The following is a 15917-nucleotide window of genomic DNA, read 5'->3' as shown; positions in this document are numbered from 1 at the left end:
TCACACACACATATATAACATAGTAAGGATATATAATACATGTAAAGGATGTTTGTATAGATATGTTACATATATACTTACCTATATATTTATTACAGCATTATTATATCAAAAAGTTGGAGCTAGTCTAATTCCTTATCAATAGGAAATAGCTCAGTTTCCATACCCCCAAAATAAGGTAGTATAAACCATTTTTTTTAAGATGAGGTTAGATCTAGAGAGTACTGATTATTTCACAATTAAAATGTATTTAAAGCATTTAGTTTGATGACACATCTTAAGAATTCTTGTTAGAATTCTTGTAATATCTGCTGTGTTGCAAATGGAAGCTACATGCTACATTGACACTGTACTTTGTTAGCCACAAGATTGCTAGTGACTAAATTTGTGTTGTCAGTGGCCTGAGTGCTGAAATATTGGACCCTCAATCTGAATATTGCCAAGGGATTATACGTGGGGATCTAGATTTAATATAAACATTTCAGTGTATTGGGTAAAAATTTTATTAAAATACATCAAAGGATCTTTTATCTACTGAACCAGGAGTTGTCCAGCTTTTTCTGCAAATAGCCAGTTAGTAAATATTTTAGGCTTTGTGGACTATATATATTTATTTTCTTGAGACAGGGTCTTGCTCTGTTGCCCAGGCTGGAGTGCAGTTGTGTGATCACGGCTCACTGCAGCCTTGACTTTCTGGGCTCTAGCGATCTTCCCCTCTCAGCCTCTCTACTAGCTGGGGCCACGGGTGTGCAACGTCACACCCAGCTAATTGACTCCATGGACTGTAGAGTCAGTAAGCCTGGCTGCGTTGCAAGATACTTGACTTATAAAAACCGGCAGTGGGCTGGATTTGGCCCACAGGTGCTTATTTTCCAACCCTTGTGCTAAAAGGAAGGTGCTGCTAATGCAGTGACTCTTATTTGTAAAAGTCCCCTGCGTGTGACATTATCCTCCCTTTGAGAAAAGGATATATTTCAGTATTCACCTCACCGTATTTTTCAACAGTGGCTTCATAAAATTTTTAAAATAAAAATAAGATTATTTTCTGCATTTCTCCCACTTTATTCCTGTTAGTAGAACTCAGTATTTTACCGTGATCAATGAGTTTGTATATTTGATGAGTATCAACTCTCCTAGAATTGGCTGAATTTTTTTTTTTTTTTTTTTTTTTTTGAGACGGTGTCTCGCTCTGTCACCCAGGCTGGAGTGCTGTGGCCGGATCTCAGCTCACTGCAAGCTCCGCCTCCCGGGTTCACGCCATTCTCCTGCCTCAGCCTCCTGAGTAGCTGGGACTACAGGCGCCCGCCACCTCACCCGGCTAGTTTTTTTGTATTTTTTAGTAGAGACAGGATTTCACCGTGTTAGCCAGGATGGTCTCGATCTCCTGACCTTGTGATCCGCCCGTCTCGGCCTCCCAAAGTGCTGGGATTACAGGCTTGAGCCACCGCGCCCGGCCGAATTGGCTGATTTTTATCAAGCAAGAAATACTCTCCCTGAAACCTTCAGTATTTCTTGGTCTTTATGTATCAGCATGAACAAAATGATAATCAGCTTATGTAATCTAGAAATGTTCAAGGGACCTTTAATATCTCAGTCTGGCATTTTTTAATGCCATATGTATATAATTTTTATAAACTTTAAAATACATAATTGTTATATAAAATTTGAAAACTCCACCTGCTATATACAATTTGAAAACTGCTATTGCTTGTCTATCACTTTTTCATGACTGTGGAAGAAAATTACATCATTCTCAGTCATGACTGTGTTAAGTATGATGTCCTTAAAAGAACTGTCTACACTCACGAATTCAGGTTTTCTTTCTGTTCACTCTTGATCTCAATGCCAGTAAGTCTTCGGTGTCAGCACTCCTCCAAAGTTGTTTTTCTCAAGGTTATCACTACTTTTTTCTGTAACTAAATCTAGGCATTTTTTCTTACACCTCATTTAATCTGTCAGCAATATTTGAGCCAGTGAAGGACATCTCCTCCCTAACGGCGTCTTCACTAGGCTTTCAGGACCTCACCCCCTCAGGTTTTTCCTCCTGCCTTTCTAGTCCATTCATCGTGGTCTGTTTTGCTTGCTCTTCCTCATCTTTCTCCTTTTGGACATTGTTGTTTCCCAGAGCTCAGTCCTCAATCTTCTTTCTCATAACTTTTTTATTTTTTTAAGACAGAGTTTCGCTCTGTCACCCAGGCTGGAGTTCAGTGGCATGATCTTGGCTCACTGCAACCTTTGCCTCCTGGGTTCCAGTGCTTCTCCTGCCTCAGCCTCCTGAGTAGCTGGGATTACAAGTGCACGCCACCATGCCCGGCTAATTTTTGTATTTTTAGTAGAGACAGGGTTTCCCCATGTTGGCCAGGCTGGTCTTAAACTCCTGACCTCAGGTGATCTGTCTGTCTGTGTTGGGATTACAGGTGTGAGCCACCATGCCTTGCCCCTCATGACTTTTTCTACTGTGTATATGCTAGTGATTCCAAATGTATGTCTCCAGCTCAGGTCTCTCTCCTTAATTCCAGATCTCTATATCAGCCCGCCTACTTGACATCTCTATTTGATTAGCTGTTGGGTATCATACACTTGTGAGATGCAAAACTGGGCTCCTGATGCCTTCCAGAAATCTACAGCTCATGTAGTCTTTCCTCCTCTGGTTAAGGGCAACTCTTCCAGTCGCTCTGCCAAAAACCTTGGTGTCATTCTTGACTCATCTTTCTCTCTCTCTGACACCTCACATCTAATCTCTCAGTAAATGCCAGGCCTACCTGAAGAATGTATCCCGAAGCCAGTCATATCTTGCACATCTGAGCCACCATCATCTGCAGTCTAGATGAGTGTCGTAGACTGGGAATTGATAGTCCTGGTTTTTAAAAACTTCCCCTTTCATCAATTCTTAACTTAGTGGATGGATTTAAAACATAAGTCAAATTGTGTCATTCCTCTGCCCCAGCCCTTCTGATTGCCTCCCATTTCACTCTTCGAGTATGTGACAGAGTTCCTCCTAATAACCAAAAGGCAGTAAACCATCTGGCATGTTACCTCTCCTGCTTGAACTTCTGTTCCTTACCTCTTTGCTCTGCTTCAGCCACACTGAGCTTCTTGCTATTCCTTACCTATCCCTACTGCTTAGACTCTAGGCACACCTCTGTCTGCCCTTAGAAGTTCCCTGTGTCTGGATATTCGTCTAGCTTTCCATCTCTTCAGTTCTTTACTTAAAATCCCCTTTCTAAGAAGAAAAGGGGTAAAAGAAACACATTAAGGAATAACCACTTTCTGAGGAAGAACCGTGTACCAGCACAATTCCTAGTCCAGAGAAAAATGAAGGAAAAGGAAAAAAAGAGAGAGAACGATGACTAGCAGAAAGGAATTACAATTGTATCACCAGGACACATCATGCTTAAGATTCAGCTGGGAGCCTACCAGGGATGCTGTCTAACATAATCAAGGGAAGGTTCAGTGCAACAGTGGTTTATCATCTCTAACTTTAAACCTGTTTGTATCTTGACATCAACTCTGTTAACATCATCACTTTCTAGAGTCTTTGATATACAAATACAATATTCTTTGTATTAAAGAAAAATCCTCTTTCTCAGCAGGGGCTTTTCTGGCCTCCCAACTTTCCCACCGCCCTCCTCGTCAAACACATAAACATTTCATTTTCCTGCTTTAGTTTTTCTCCTCTAACGTACTGTGTATTTTGCCTTACCTGTCTGTTGTATTGTGTGTTTATCTCACTCTCATGAATAGGGGTTTTATTGTTCATTACCATATCCTCACTTCCTAGAAAAAGGCCTAACATATGAGACGTAGCTACCTAATAAATAGTTATTGGACAAACGAGTGGAGTTTATCCTGGATATGTTGCTTGAGTCTCACTTAAAAAGTGTTCGACAAGGTTCATTTTAACAATTTTGCCAGGTGATTATATGCATTTTTAAAATTCTTTTGGCACTTTATAATACGCTACATTGTTTATATTAATATTTTTTCGCTTAGGGAGAAAAGCCCAATATTGTGGTTATTCACTATTCTTTTACTGTTAATCATGATAATTGCAATTATGGTAAAATGAGTGAGAGGAATTGCAAACTTTACTGGTATTTTATTTATTTAGAGACAGAGTCTTGCTCTGTCACCCAGGCTGCAGTGCAGTGGCGTGACCTCGGCTCGCTGCAACCTCCGCCTCCTGGGCTCAAGCAATTCTCCTGCCTCAGCCAACTGAGGAGCTGGGATTACAGGTGCGCGCAACTATGCCCGACTAATTTTCGTATTTTTAGTGGAGAGGGAGTTTCACCCTGTTTGTCAGGCTGGTCTTGAACTCCTGACCTCAGGCAATCCACCCGCCTCGGCCTCCCAAGGTGCTGGGATTACAGGCGTGAGCCACCACGCCCGACCACTAGTATTTTATATTAAAAACTATTAGAGTGGTAAATTTAATGGACCACAAATTCTTTCCAAGGGATTATGGACCTTTGGTATTTGAAATAAAAAGTCAGAGTTGGAATTTTTTGCTTCCTCTAGTAAGACGTATACTGGTCAGGCACTGTCTATTCTGATGGAGCAGCTCTTGCTGCTGGGCTGTCTTTCAGAAGCAAGCTGCTCACATGGATATGGGTTGGTGAGCAAGGCCAGTGGTCATTGGTGGATTGACTAGATTTTGAACTGGCTCTGGGTGGCTTCTTGTTACCATGGCTACAGGTCAATTCTTTCCTAAGTTGAGTCAACTTTAACCAGAAATTTTCTGTTCAAAAGTTGCCTTCCATTAACTATGTTCAAAATGAAACTTTTTAATATTCCAGAATTGTAGACTTAGAGTTTTGGTTATGATGGATTGGTTAATAGTAGCTCTCAGGATGATTTTTTTTGATACATCATCTTAACCAGAAGAATTCTGTGTATAATTTATTTCTTGAAAATAATTGTTTTGTTTTTGTTTTTGGTATTTTTAGAAGCTTTTGCTCAAGTCCTAACATAATCTCTAGTAGGAGATTTTAGTCTCCTTGTCAGTTCATGTATGTATATGGTAGTGATATTCTCTCTTTTTAAATTCCTTTTCTTTTCTTGTTCACTTTCTTCTCTGTACAGTAATCATGATATTGTTATACATTTTTATCTCATTAAAAAGTAGTTACAATTTTCTGCTGGCAAATCCAGCTTTTTATATATTTTGACTGAATAAGTTAAAAGTGAAGAAAATTTACTAGATCATTTTATTTTCAAATAAAATCATAACTAATAAAAATTACCATTTTTGAATTATAAATAATGACATTTAGATATTTTAAAAGTAAGGATACACCCCCCAGTAGTTTAGCTTTGTGTTTCCATGCAAATCTCATGTCAAATTGTAATTCCCAGGTGTTGAGAGAAAAGAGCAGGTGGGAGGTGATTGGATCATGGGGTCAGTTGCTTCCATGCTGTTCTTGTGATAGTGAGTGAGTTCTCAGAAGAGCTGATGGTTTCTTAAGGGGCTCTTTCCCCTTCACTTCTCTCTCTCCTGCGGCCTTATGAAGAAGGTGCCTGCTTCCCCTTCATCTTCTGCTATGGTTAAGTTTCCTGAGGCCCCCCCAGCCATGCCTAACTGTGAATCAATTAAACCTATTTCCTTTATGAATGACCCAGTCTCAGGTATGTATGTGTATGAATTACCCAGTCTTGGGTATGTATGTATGTATACGGTGTGTGTATATACACACAGACATATATATGATATATATATGTGATGTGAGATATATATATATATCCATTTTCTTTATTCCACTTATCAGTTGACGAACACTGGTTGATTCCGTATCTTTGCATATTGTGGATTGTGCTGCAGTAAACATATGTATGCGGGTATCTTTTTGAGAGTACGATTTCTTTTGTGTAGATATCCAGAAATGAGAATTCTGGATAAAATGGTAGGATCTACTTTTAGTTCTTTGAGAACTCTCCATACTGTTTTCCATAGATTTGTACGAATTTGTATTCCCACCAGCAGTGTATAACTGTTCTCTTTTCACCACATCCACACCAACATCTGTTGTTTTATGATTTCTAAAAGTGGCCATTGTGGCTGCAGTGAGGTGATATCTCAGTGTTGTTTTATTGTACATTTCCCTGATGATTAGAGATATTTAGCATGTTTTTATATGCTTGTTTACCATTTGTACATCTTCTTTTGAGAAATGTCTATTCATGTAATTTGGCCACTTTTTAATGGAATTCTTTGTATTTTTCCTGTTGATTTGTTTGAGTTTCTTGTAGGTTGTAGATATTAGTCCTTGGTTAGATTCATAATTTTCACATATTTTTTCCCATTGTATAGGTTGTTGGTTTACTCTGATGATTATTTCTTTTGCTGTGATGAAGCTTTTTAGTTTAATTAGGTCTTATTTATTTTCATTTTTGTTGCTTTTGCTTTTTGGGTCTTCATCATAAATTCTTTGCCTAGGCCAATATTTTCGGGTCTTAGGTTTAGGCCCTTAATCCATCTTGAATTTATTCTTGTACATGGTGAGAGATAGAGATCCAGTTTCATTCTTCAACATGTGGCTATCTTTTTTCCCCAGCTCCATTTGTTGAATAACGTGTACTTTCTCCAGTGTATGTTTTTGTATCCTTGCTCAGAGATCATTTGGTTGTAGTGACTTTATTTCTGAGTTGTCTATTCTGTTCCATTGATCTAGGTATATACTTTTATACTAGTGCCACGCTGTTTTTGTTACTGTGGCCTTAGAGTATAATTTGAAGTCAGGTCATGTGATGCCAACATATTTGTTCCTTTTGCTTGGTATGTCTGTTGCTATTCAGGCTCTTTTGTGGTCCTTCATAAATGTCAGCATTTTAAAATAACTTTGTGAAGAATGACGTTGGTACTTTGCTAGAAATTGTATGGAATGTGTAGACGGCTTTGGGCACTATGGTCATTTTCACGATATCAGTTCTTTGAGTCCATTAACATAGGATGGATCTTCATTTGTTTGCATCATCTATTATTTTCTTCAGTGGTGTTTTCCAGTTATCTTTATAGAGATCACTCACCTTTTTCATTAAGTATATTCCTAGGTATTTCACACTTTTTTGCAGCCTTTGTAAAAGGGATTGGATTCTTGATAAGGACTCTCAGCTTGGTCGTAGTTGGTGTATAGTGGTGCTACTGATTGGTATTCATTTAATTTGTAACTTCTGAGACTTTACTGATTCATTTATCAAATCTCCCATTACCGCCCAAGCTCCTACTCCTGTTGGATCAGCGGTGGCATTAGATTGTCATAGGAGTGTGACTCGAACCCTGTTGTAAGCTGCTCATGCAGGGGATTCAGGTTGTTCACTTCTTATGAGAATCTAATGCCTTATGATCTGTCACCGTCTCCTGTCACCCCCAGATGGGACCATGTAGTTGCAGGAAAACAAGCTGAGGCTCCCACTCATTCTGCATTTTGGTGAGTTATATAATTATTTCATTATGTATGAATAATAATAGAAATAAAGTGCACAATGAATGTAATGTGCTTGAATCATCCTGGAACCATCCCCCACCTCAGGTTCCTGGAAACATTATCTTCCACAAAACCAGTCCCTGGTGCCAACATGGTTGGGGCAGCTGGGTTAACAGATGTGAGACCCCTTTGCCTTGTCTAGGATTCATGTGCAGATATACATCGTGTGAATGACGTCTGATGGCGCCATCGTGCCCTGTAGATCATTTTAGGGACACCTCCAGTATTTCATGAAAATTAAAATTTCTTCTAGTGATGAACAAAATGATACTCAGAAGCAAGTTTCTGAAGAACGGAACACTGGAATATCACAAGATGAGATTCTGATTAATAAACAAGAGCAGATAGAAGTGACTGAAAAGAAAATGAATTCTGAGGTATTTTCTTTAGTTATTTTCAAATTTTTCATATGTGTATATATTTAAAACATGATATATTTTGGAAATATAAAGGATTTTTAAGTCATATATATGTGTGTATATATTCTATATATCCTTTGTCATATATCTACATATGTACATATAGGATAAAGCTATGTTCTGAATTCAACTCCATTTGCCTGCAGCAGTCGAGCAATGGCCTCAATCCAAAGGAGAAGCTTTTGATATTTTTCATCAGAATTGATGATCTTTCCAATATCAAAAATAAGTTTCGCTAGTAAAAAGAAATTGTCTAGTTTTTGGACATTGGTTTATTTTTTGAAAATATTAATAGAGAAGTGAATTGATTATTTTCACTGATAGGAAAGTTGGAAATGTATAGCTGGGTCAGAGGCCACATTGTGGATGTCATTATCCTTGCTTTTGCAGAGAGGAACAGTTTGCTCCAAGAAGTTTCTCATTTCAATGCAAAGAGCTTTGAAAACAATGACATGCCATGATACACATTTAGTGATAATTTATTGATAAGTATTTTGTTCCTAGAGAAATAGTTCAGTGTATTTCCCCTATTTCACACTTACTGCTGTTTCAAACATTGTAAAGAGGAAAGAAAAGTTATTGCAATGGCAAATAATCTCGTGATTTCTAAGAAAATCTCTCTAAGTTCTATCTTATTTACCATTCGTATTTTGAAATAAAAGGCTTCTTTTGTATTTATGTATTTACACCATAGAAGTAACTGTGATTTTGTGGAGGATCACTAGAAGTAGCATCAGGAGACCTGGGGAAAATCCTGCATCTTGTATATATTTTTTGACCTCTCCTTTTAAGAATCGTGATCTTAAATGAGTTCAGTGTTGCATGTAGAAGTCCAATGCTTAGATGCAGACGTGTACAGGGTAGAAGGGTACAGTGCTTAGATGCAGATGTGTACATTGTGGAAGGGTACAATGCTTAGATTTAACCGTTATGAATAAATGTCACTCTTATAACTGAGTATAAAAATATTAGAAATGTAGAATATCAGTAAAATGTTCTTCAGTAAAAGGAACTTAAAGAATTTAACCTCTGGGTTTTTTTGTAACTCAGAGAAAGGCTTTATAAATTCTGAGATTCTTTAAAATCCTCTAGTGATTTATTTTTCATAGTCTTTAAATAAATACTTAAACTTTTGGGAATTTACACTCTATCAGGTTTGAAATTTTGTCCAATTTTTTTTTTTCCAGTTAAATGTCCACTGTGGGGATTCTTTCATTATACAAATACACATGTTATTTTTTAATTTCAGAAGAAATCATGATATGTCATTCTATTGAGTGCTAATTAAAAGTTCCCTTTGTTTATTTAGCTTTCTCCTTGTCTTAAGAAAGAAAAAGATCTCTTGCATGAAAATAGTACGTTGCAGGAAGAAATTGCCATGCTAAGACTGGAGCTAGACATGATGAAACATCAGAGCCAGCTAAGAGAAGAGAAATATTTGGAGGAAATTGAAAGCGTGAAAAAAGAGAATGATGATCTTTTAAAGGCTATGCAGTTGAATGAGCTCACCATGGATGATGATACCGCCGTGCTTGTCATTGACAACGGTTCCGGCATGTGCAAGGCTGGATTTGCGGGCAACGATGCCCCCCGGGCTGTCTTCCCTTCCATCGTGGGGCGCCCCAGGCACCAGGGCATAATGGGGGGCATGGGTCAGAAGGAGTCCTATGTGGGCAACGAAGCCCAGAGCAAGAGAGGCATCCTGACCCTGAAGTACCCCATGGAGCACGGCATCATCACCAACTGGGGCGACATGGAGAAGATCTGGCACCACACCTTCTACAACGAGCTGCGTGTGGCTCCCGAGGAGCACCCCATCCTGCTGACCGAGGCCCCCCTCAACCCCAAGGCCAACCGCGAGAAGATGACCCAGATCATGTTTGAGACCTTCAACACCCCAGCCATGTACGTGGCCATCCAGGCAGCGCTGTCCCTGTACACCTCTGGCCGTACCACTGGCATCGTGATGGACTCCGGTGACGGGGTCACCCACAGTGTTCCCATCTATGAGGGGAATGCCCTCCCCCATGCCACCCTGCGGGTAGACCTGGCTGGCCGGAACCTGACTGACCACCTCATGAAGATCCTCATGGAGCGTGGCTACAGCTTCACCACCACCGCTGAGCGGGAAATCGTGCGTGACATCAAGGAGAAGCTGTGCTATGTCGCCCTGGACTTTGAGCAGGAGATGGCCACAGCGGCCTCCAGCTCCTCCCTAGAGAAGAGCTACGAGCTGCCCGATGGCCAGGTCATCACCATCGGCAATGAGCGGTTCCGCTGCCCCGAGGCGCTCTTCCAGCCTTCCTTCCTGGGCATGGAATCCTGTGGCATCCACGAAACTACCTTCAACTCCATCATGAAGTCTGACGTGGACATCCGCAAAGACCTGTACAGCAACACAGTGCTGTCTGGCGGCACCACCATGTACCCTGGCATGGCCGACCGGATGCAGAAGGAGATCACCGCCCTGGCGCCCAGCACAATAAAGATCAAGATCATTGCTCCACCAGAGCGCAAGTACTCCGTGTGGGTCGGTGGCTCCATCCTGGCCTCGCTGTCCACCTTCCGGCAGATGTGGATCACCAAGCAGGAGTATGATGAGTCAGGCCCCTCCATTGTCCACCGCAAATGCTTCTAGGTGGACTGTGACTTAGTTGCGTTACACCCTTTCTTGACAAAACCAAACTTCGCAGAAAACAAGATGAGATTGGCATGACTTTATTTGTTTTATTGTTTCAATTTTTTTTTTTTTTATTATTGACTTGACTTAGGATTTAAAAACTGGAATGCTGAAGGTGACAGCAGTTGGTTGGAGTGAGCATCCCCCAAAGTTCTACAATGTGGCTGAGGACTCTGATTGTACATTGTTCTTCTTTTCAATAGTCATTCCAAATTTTGTGAGATGCGTTGTTTCAGGAAGCCCCTTGCCCTCCTAAAAGCCACCCCACTTCTCTCTAAGGAGAATGCCCCAGTCCTCTCCCGAGTTCACACAGGGGAGATGATAGCATTGCTTTCATGTAAATTATGTAATGCAAAATTTTTAAAATCTTCGCCTGAGTACTTTTTGATTTTGTTTCATTTTGAACAGTTTTCATGGCCCCCTTTTTTGTACCCCAACTCGGGGTGTATGAAGGCTTTTGGTCTCCCTGAGAGTGGCTGGAGGCAGCCAGGGCTTACCTGTACTCTGACTTGAGAAGAATTGGATGAAAGTGCACACCTTAAAAAAATTGAATGAGGAAGCACAGTATTTCAATACAGTGAACAGCTTAGCATTTTGACAACTGAGAATAAAATGCTCAGTTCTGGACAATGTAAGACACACCAAGGAAACACTGGAAATGGAAATTCAGTTATGTCATTGTGGACTGGCTACTGCTCTACATGACTGTGACCAAAGTCAGATGGCTAAAAGAGACTTCTTTCCAGAGAACAAGACATGAACAGGTTTATTTACAGAAAACAGTGAATTCTCATATATCTAACCTAAAATATAACAGATTCTTTCTGAACAAGTCTAATGTAGAAAGTAAAATCAACAGGCTGAAAATTAAGCTCCATCAAACAAGGTAAACTCTGAGAGAAAAGATAGAGCAGGCCACCATCTTTCCTGTTCAGGCAACTTAGTCGTTCCAGCCTGCCCCGACCAGGGACAGAAGAGATCCCGCAGCACAGAGCAGCTGCTTTACCAGACCACGGCCAGACTGATTCTGTAAGCAGGGCCCTGATCCTGTTCCACCTCACTGGACAGGACCTCCCACCTGGGGCCTCCAGCTACCCCCGCCAGCATTCCTTGGCCAGTGGAAATTTGAAATGTTCCTGGGACAGAGCTCCCAGAGAGAGGGACAGGCCACCTCCTTTGCTTTTTGGATGACTAGCTGTTCTGGCCTGCAGGCTTTGGAGAGCCCAAGCTGACAAGGGATGGAAGAGGTACCACAGCACAGCCATGCTACGAAAATGTGGCCAGCCTCTTGTTTACGTCAGTCACTGACCCCATTTCTGGTCAGCGGGTGAAGTCTTTCAACCAGGGTCTCCAGCTACCTTGACTGCTGTTCTCTGGCCGACAGAGGTCTCAGGCCTCCCTGAGTCAGAGCTCCCAGGGGGAGAACCAGACTGTTTACTGTTTGGGCGACTCAGCCATTTTAGCCTTAGGGCTTCAGAGTGTCTGAGGCAACCAGGGGCTGAAGTGAACCCCCAGCACAGCACAGCTGCTCTACAAAAATGTGGCCAGATGTTTTTTTAAAGCAAGTCCCTGTTCTTCTTTCTCCTGACTAGGTAAGACTTCTCCACTTGCCTCCAGACATGTCTCACAGGTGTGTTCAGATTGGCAACAAGTTCGCACCTCAGTGGTACAGAGCTCCCAGAGGAAGGGGCAGGCTATCATCTTCCCTGGAAAATACGAGGCAATTAGGGATGGGAGAGGACCCCCAGCATACCACAGCAGCCCTACAGAAAAGTGGCCAGACTGTCTGCTTGATGGGCAGGTCCTCCTGGCCTGGGTCTCTAGCCAGCCCACACCAGAGCTGTCAAGCGAGCAGCAACTGCCAGTTCCCTGGACAGAGCTTCCAGGAGCCAATGAAATCCTTTCTGCCACGGTCTCTGCAGTGGAACTGCCCTTGCTACCCTCAGAATATCAAGGGAGCAAAGACCCTAAGTGCCTTGACAACACCTCCAATAAGCTGCAGTTTATTGGAGCAAGCCAGTCCATCTCCCATGTGCATGACATGCCCTCCACTGCTCATCACCAGACAAGCAACCCTGGCTTGGGCCCACAGCACAGACCCTCCATCCTGGGCTGATTACACTAGTGATTGCTAACTCACATGTCTCTGGGATGGAGCACCCAGGAGAGGAGCAAAGTGGTGGAGCAGCAAGTCAGGTGATGTGGAGCCCAGAAGGCAGGGACAGCTCTCTCTCTAGGGTCCACTTGCTCTCGTGAGACACTTTATCCCAGCACTTTAGGAATGCTGAGGTTAGACCAGCCACATCTCATGTACAAGATTGCCCAGCAGAGATCAGGTCTGAGAATTCCCCTCTTTAAAAAGGGGACTTGCTTAAAAAAGAAGTCTGGCCACGTTTGTGTAGAGCAGCTGTGCTGTGGTGGGGGTTCACTTTTGAAAGAGTTCTCCTCTGAGACCTGATTTTGCTGTACTTGCCCTGACAGCACAGGGGAGTGCAGCACCCACCCCAGCCTACACCAACTGCTATTGACGAAAAGAATTTTCAGCCTAGAATTTCATGTTCAGCAAAATTAAGCATCATAAGTGAAGGAGAAATGAGATCCTTTTCATACAAGCAAATGCTGAGGGAATTCAGTATCACCAGATCTACCTTATGAGAGCTCCTGAAGGAAGCACTAAATAGGGAAAGAAAAGATCACCACCAGCCACTACAAAAACTCACTAAAGTACACAGACCAGTGATGCTAAAAACCAACCACATACACAAGTCTGCAAAATAACCATCTGACAGCATAATGATAGGATCAAATCCACATGTACCATTACTAACCTTAAATGTAAATGGGCTAAACGCTCCAATTGAAAGACATGGGGGCAAGCTGGATAAAGAACCGTACCCATTGGAGTACGCCATCTTCAAAGAACCCATCTCACATGCAGTGCCATACGTAGGCTCAAAATAAAGGAATGGAAAAAAATCTTTCAAGCAAATGGAAAACAGAGAAAAGCAGGTGTTGCACTCCTAGTTTCTGACAAAACAGACTACCATTAAAGATAAAAAGAGGACATTACAAAGGTGATTCTGACCTTTGAGAAATCTCATTATTGCTTGATACCAACCTGGGCTATCTTTATTGCCCAAACCAAGACGATAATTTGCTGAGGTTGGGGAGCTTAACAGAGAGCCTCTGATCTCCCAAAATTTGGTTGAGATCTATGGTTGATTTTGTTGTATATCTCTTTTCTGAAGTTTTACTCATTTCCAACAAGGATGGCAAGTTTTCCTGCTTCCATGATGATGGAGAGCAGGCACCTCCTTTCCTGAGTTTCAGCTTCTTAAGGGAAGGTGAGTGTAAGTTTTTTCCAGCTTCTAAGAGGGCAGAGAACGATGACTAGCCTGAACCTTATTTCCAGGTAAGTAGCTGAATTAGAGTTTTGTCTTTTAATTTCTCCTTACCATTAGAACACTCAGTAATCATATGGATTGTGCATTTGTTAGTTTTGCTGAACTCTGTTTGTGTTTAGGGTTTTATTGTTGTTGTTTCATTTTTCTCCCATCTCTTCCTGACTTGGTCAAATCCAAAGGAATGTTCCAAATTGTGGGTAGCAAGCATCTGAATTGGCTGAATCTCCTGTGGCTGCAAAAACAACAACAATGCAACAACAATGCAAAACAAAACAAAAACAAAAAAACCCCAAGAAAACAAAAAACAAAACAAAACAAAAAAACAAGTCGGGATGGTCAAGTTCCCGCAGCCCGAGTGGGTGCCACCTGACGGCTGATGGAGGTGAGACCTGAGGAAAAGCAGATGGCACTGGGACCGTACCGCTAGGGTTGAAAAACTGAGGTACCCTGAATGACAGCGAATGAGGTTGGCATCTCTGCCACCTGCTCCTGGCACACCCTTGCAGAGGTGGCTGATTGCTCTTCGAGCCGACTTGCCCTTGCCTGGCATGCACAAGCCTCAGTGCAACTACCGTGCTACAAATGGAACCATATAGAGGAAATGAGCAGCAGGCTCAGGAGCAGGGTGTGCACTGCTTTTGGGGCCCATGTCTCAGGTCTGCTATGGAACTGCAGGGTTGTTGGTTACCAAGAGGTAGACCACAGACCGTCTTGAGAAGGGCTTTATGTTCAAGTGCAGAAAGCAGGCAGGATTACCACCCAGGGGACTTGGCCTTCTGAGGCCCTGGCCAGACTTAGAATTTGGGGCGAGCTGACTCGGAGTATCTGTGTGTAGGTAGCTGGAGCCTGTGAATGCCAGGCAAGGCCAAGCTGGCTCAAAGAGCAACCAGCCACGTTTGCAAGGGTACGCCTGGAGCAGGTGGGCCATCAAGCAACCTCACCCAGTCAAGGAATCAGGGATGGCCAGGTTCCTACAGCCTGAGGTGCTGCCTCCTGATGGCTGATGGAGCAGAGTCCTCAGAAAAAGCAGATAGTACTGGGGCCCTACCTGTAGGGTAGAAGAGCTGATGTACCCTGACCGACAGCGAGTGAGGTTGGTGACTCATCCAGCGACTCTTGGGGCACCCTTGTAGAAGTGGCTGGTTGCTTTTTGAGCCAACTTGGCCTTTCCCGGCATGCAGAAGCCTCAGTGGAACATCTGTGCTACAAATGGAGCCATGTAGAGGAAACAAGCAGCAGGCTCAGGAGGAGGGTATGTGCTGCCTTTGGGGCTCCAGTCAGTGCCTCAGGGGTCGTGAGGTACTGCATGCTTGTTGGTTGCCAAGAGGCGGACCACAGGCCTTCTTGAGGAGGACTTCATGTTCAAGTGTAAAAAGCAGGCAGGATTACCACCCCAGGGACTCGGTCTTCTGTGGCCATGGTCAGACTTAGAATTTAGCACCAAGACAGGACAAGCTGATTTGGAGGAGCGAGTGGGTAGCTGGTATCTGTGGATACTAGGCAAGACCAAGCTGGCTCAAGATGAACCAGCCATCTCTGGAAGGGTGCGCATGGAGCAGGTGGACCAGTCAGCAACCTAGGCTACTCAAGGAAGCTGAGATGGCCAGGTTCCCACAGCCTGAGTGGCTTCCACCTGACAGCTGATGGAGCTGAGACCTGAGGAAAAGCAGATGGCACTGGGACCCTACCTCTATAGTAGAAAAACTGAGGTACCCTGAACGGCAGCAAATGAGGTTGGCATCTGTTCCACCTGCTCCTGGCACACCCGTGCAGAGGTGGCTGGTTGCTCTTTGAACCGGCTTGGCCTTACCTCGCATGCAAGAGCCACAGTGCAACAACTGTGCTACAAATGGAACCATATAGAGGAAATGAGCAGCAGGTTGAGGAGCAGGGTATGTGCTGCGTTTGGGGTTCCAGCCATGTCTCAGAGCTC

At 42.8% G+C, this 15917-nt stretch overlaps 1 protein-coding gene across 2 annotated transcripts in view; it reads left to right on the top strand.

Annotated features, from left to right (window-relative positions):
- The window catches only part of LOC139356360 (actin, cytoplasmic 1-like), a 35039-nt gene extending 20929 nt beyond the window's left edge, over positions 1-14110 (top strand). For both annotated transcript variants that reach the window (XM_071070166.1, XM_071070167.1), the window contains exons 10-11: positions 7735-7858; positions 9210-14110. In XM_071070166.1, coding sequence (XP_070926267.1) covers positions 7735-7858; positions 9210-10538 — 1453 coding nt within the window. In that variant the 3' untranslated portion in view covers positions 10539-14110. The remainder of the gene's footprint in view (positions 1-7734; positions 7859-9209) is intronic.
- Positions 14111-15917: the final 1807 nt, after the last annotated feature.

This window comes from Macaca nemestrina, chromosome 9 (assembly GCF_043159975.1).
Source record: "Macaca nemestrina isolate mMacNem1 chromosome 9, mMacNem.hap1, whole genome shotgun sequence".
In the NCBI taxonomy this organism is placed as follows: domain Eukaryota; kingdom Metazoa; phylum Chordata; class Mammalia; order Primates; family Cercopithecidae; genus Macaca; species Macaca nemestrina.
This window is presented reverse-complemented; position numbering and strand designations above follow the sequence as displayed.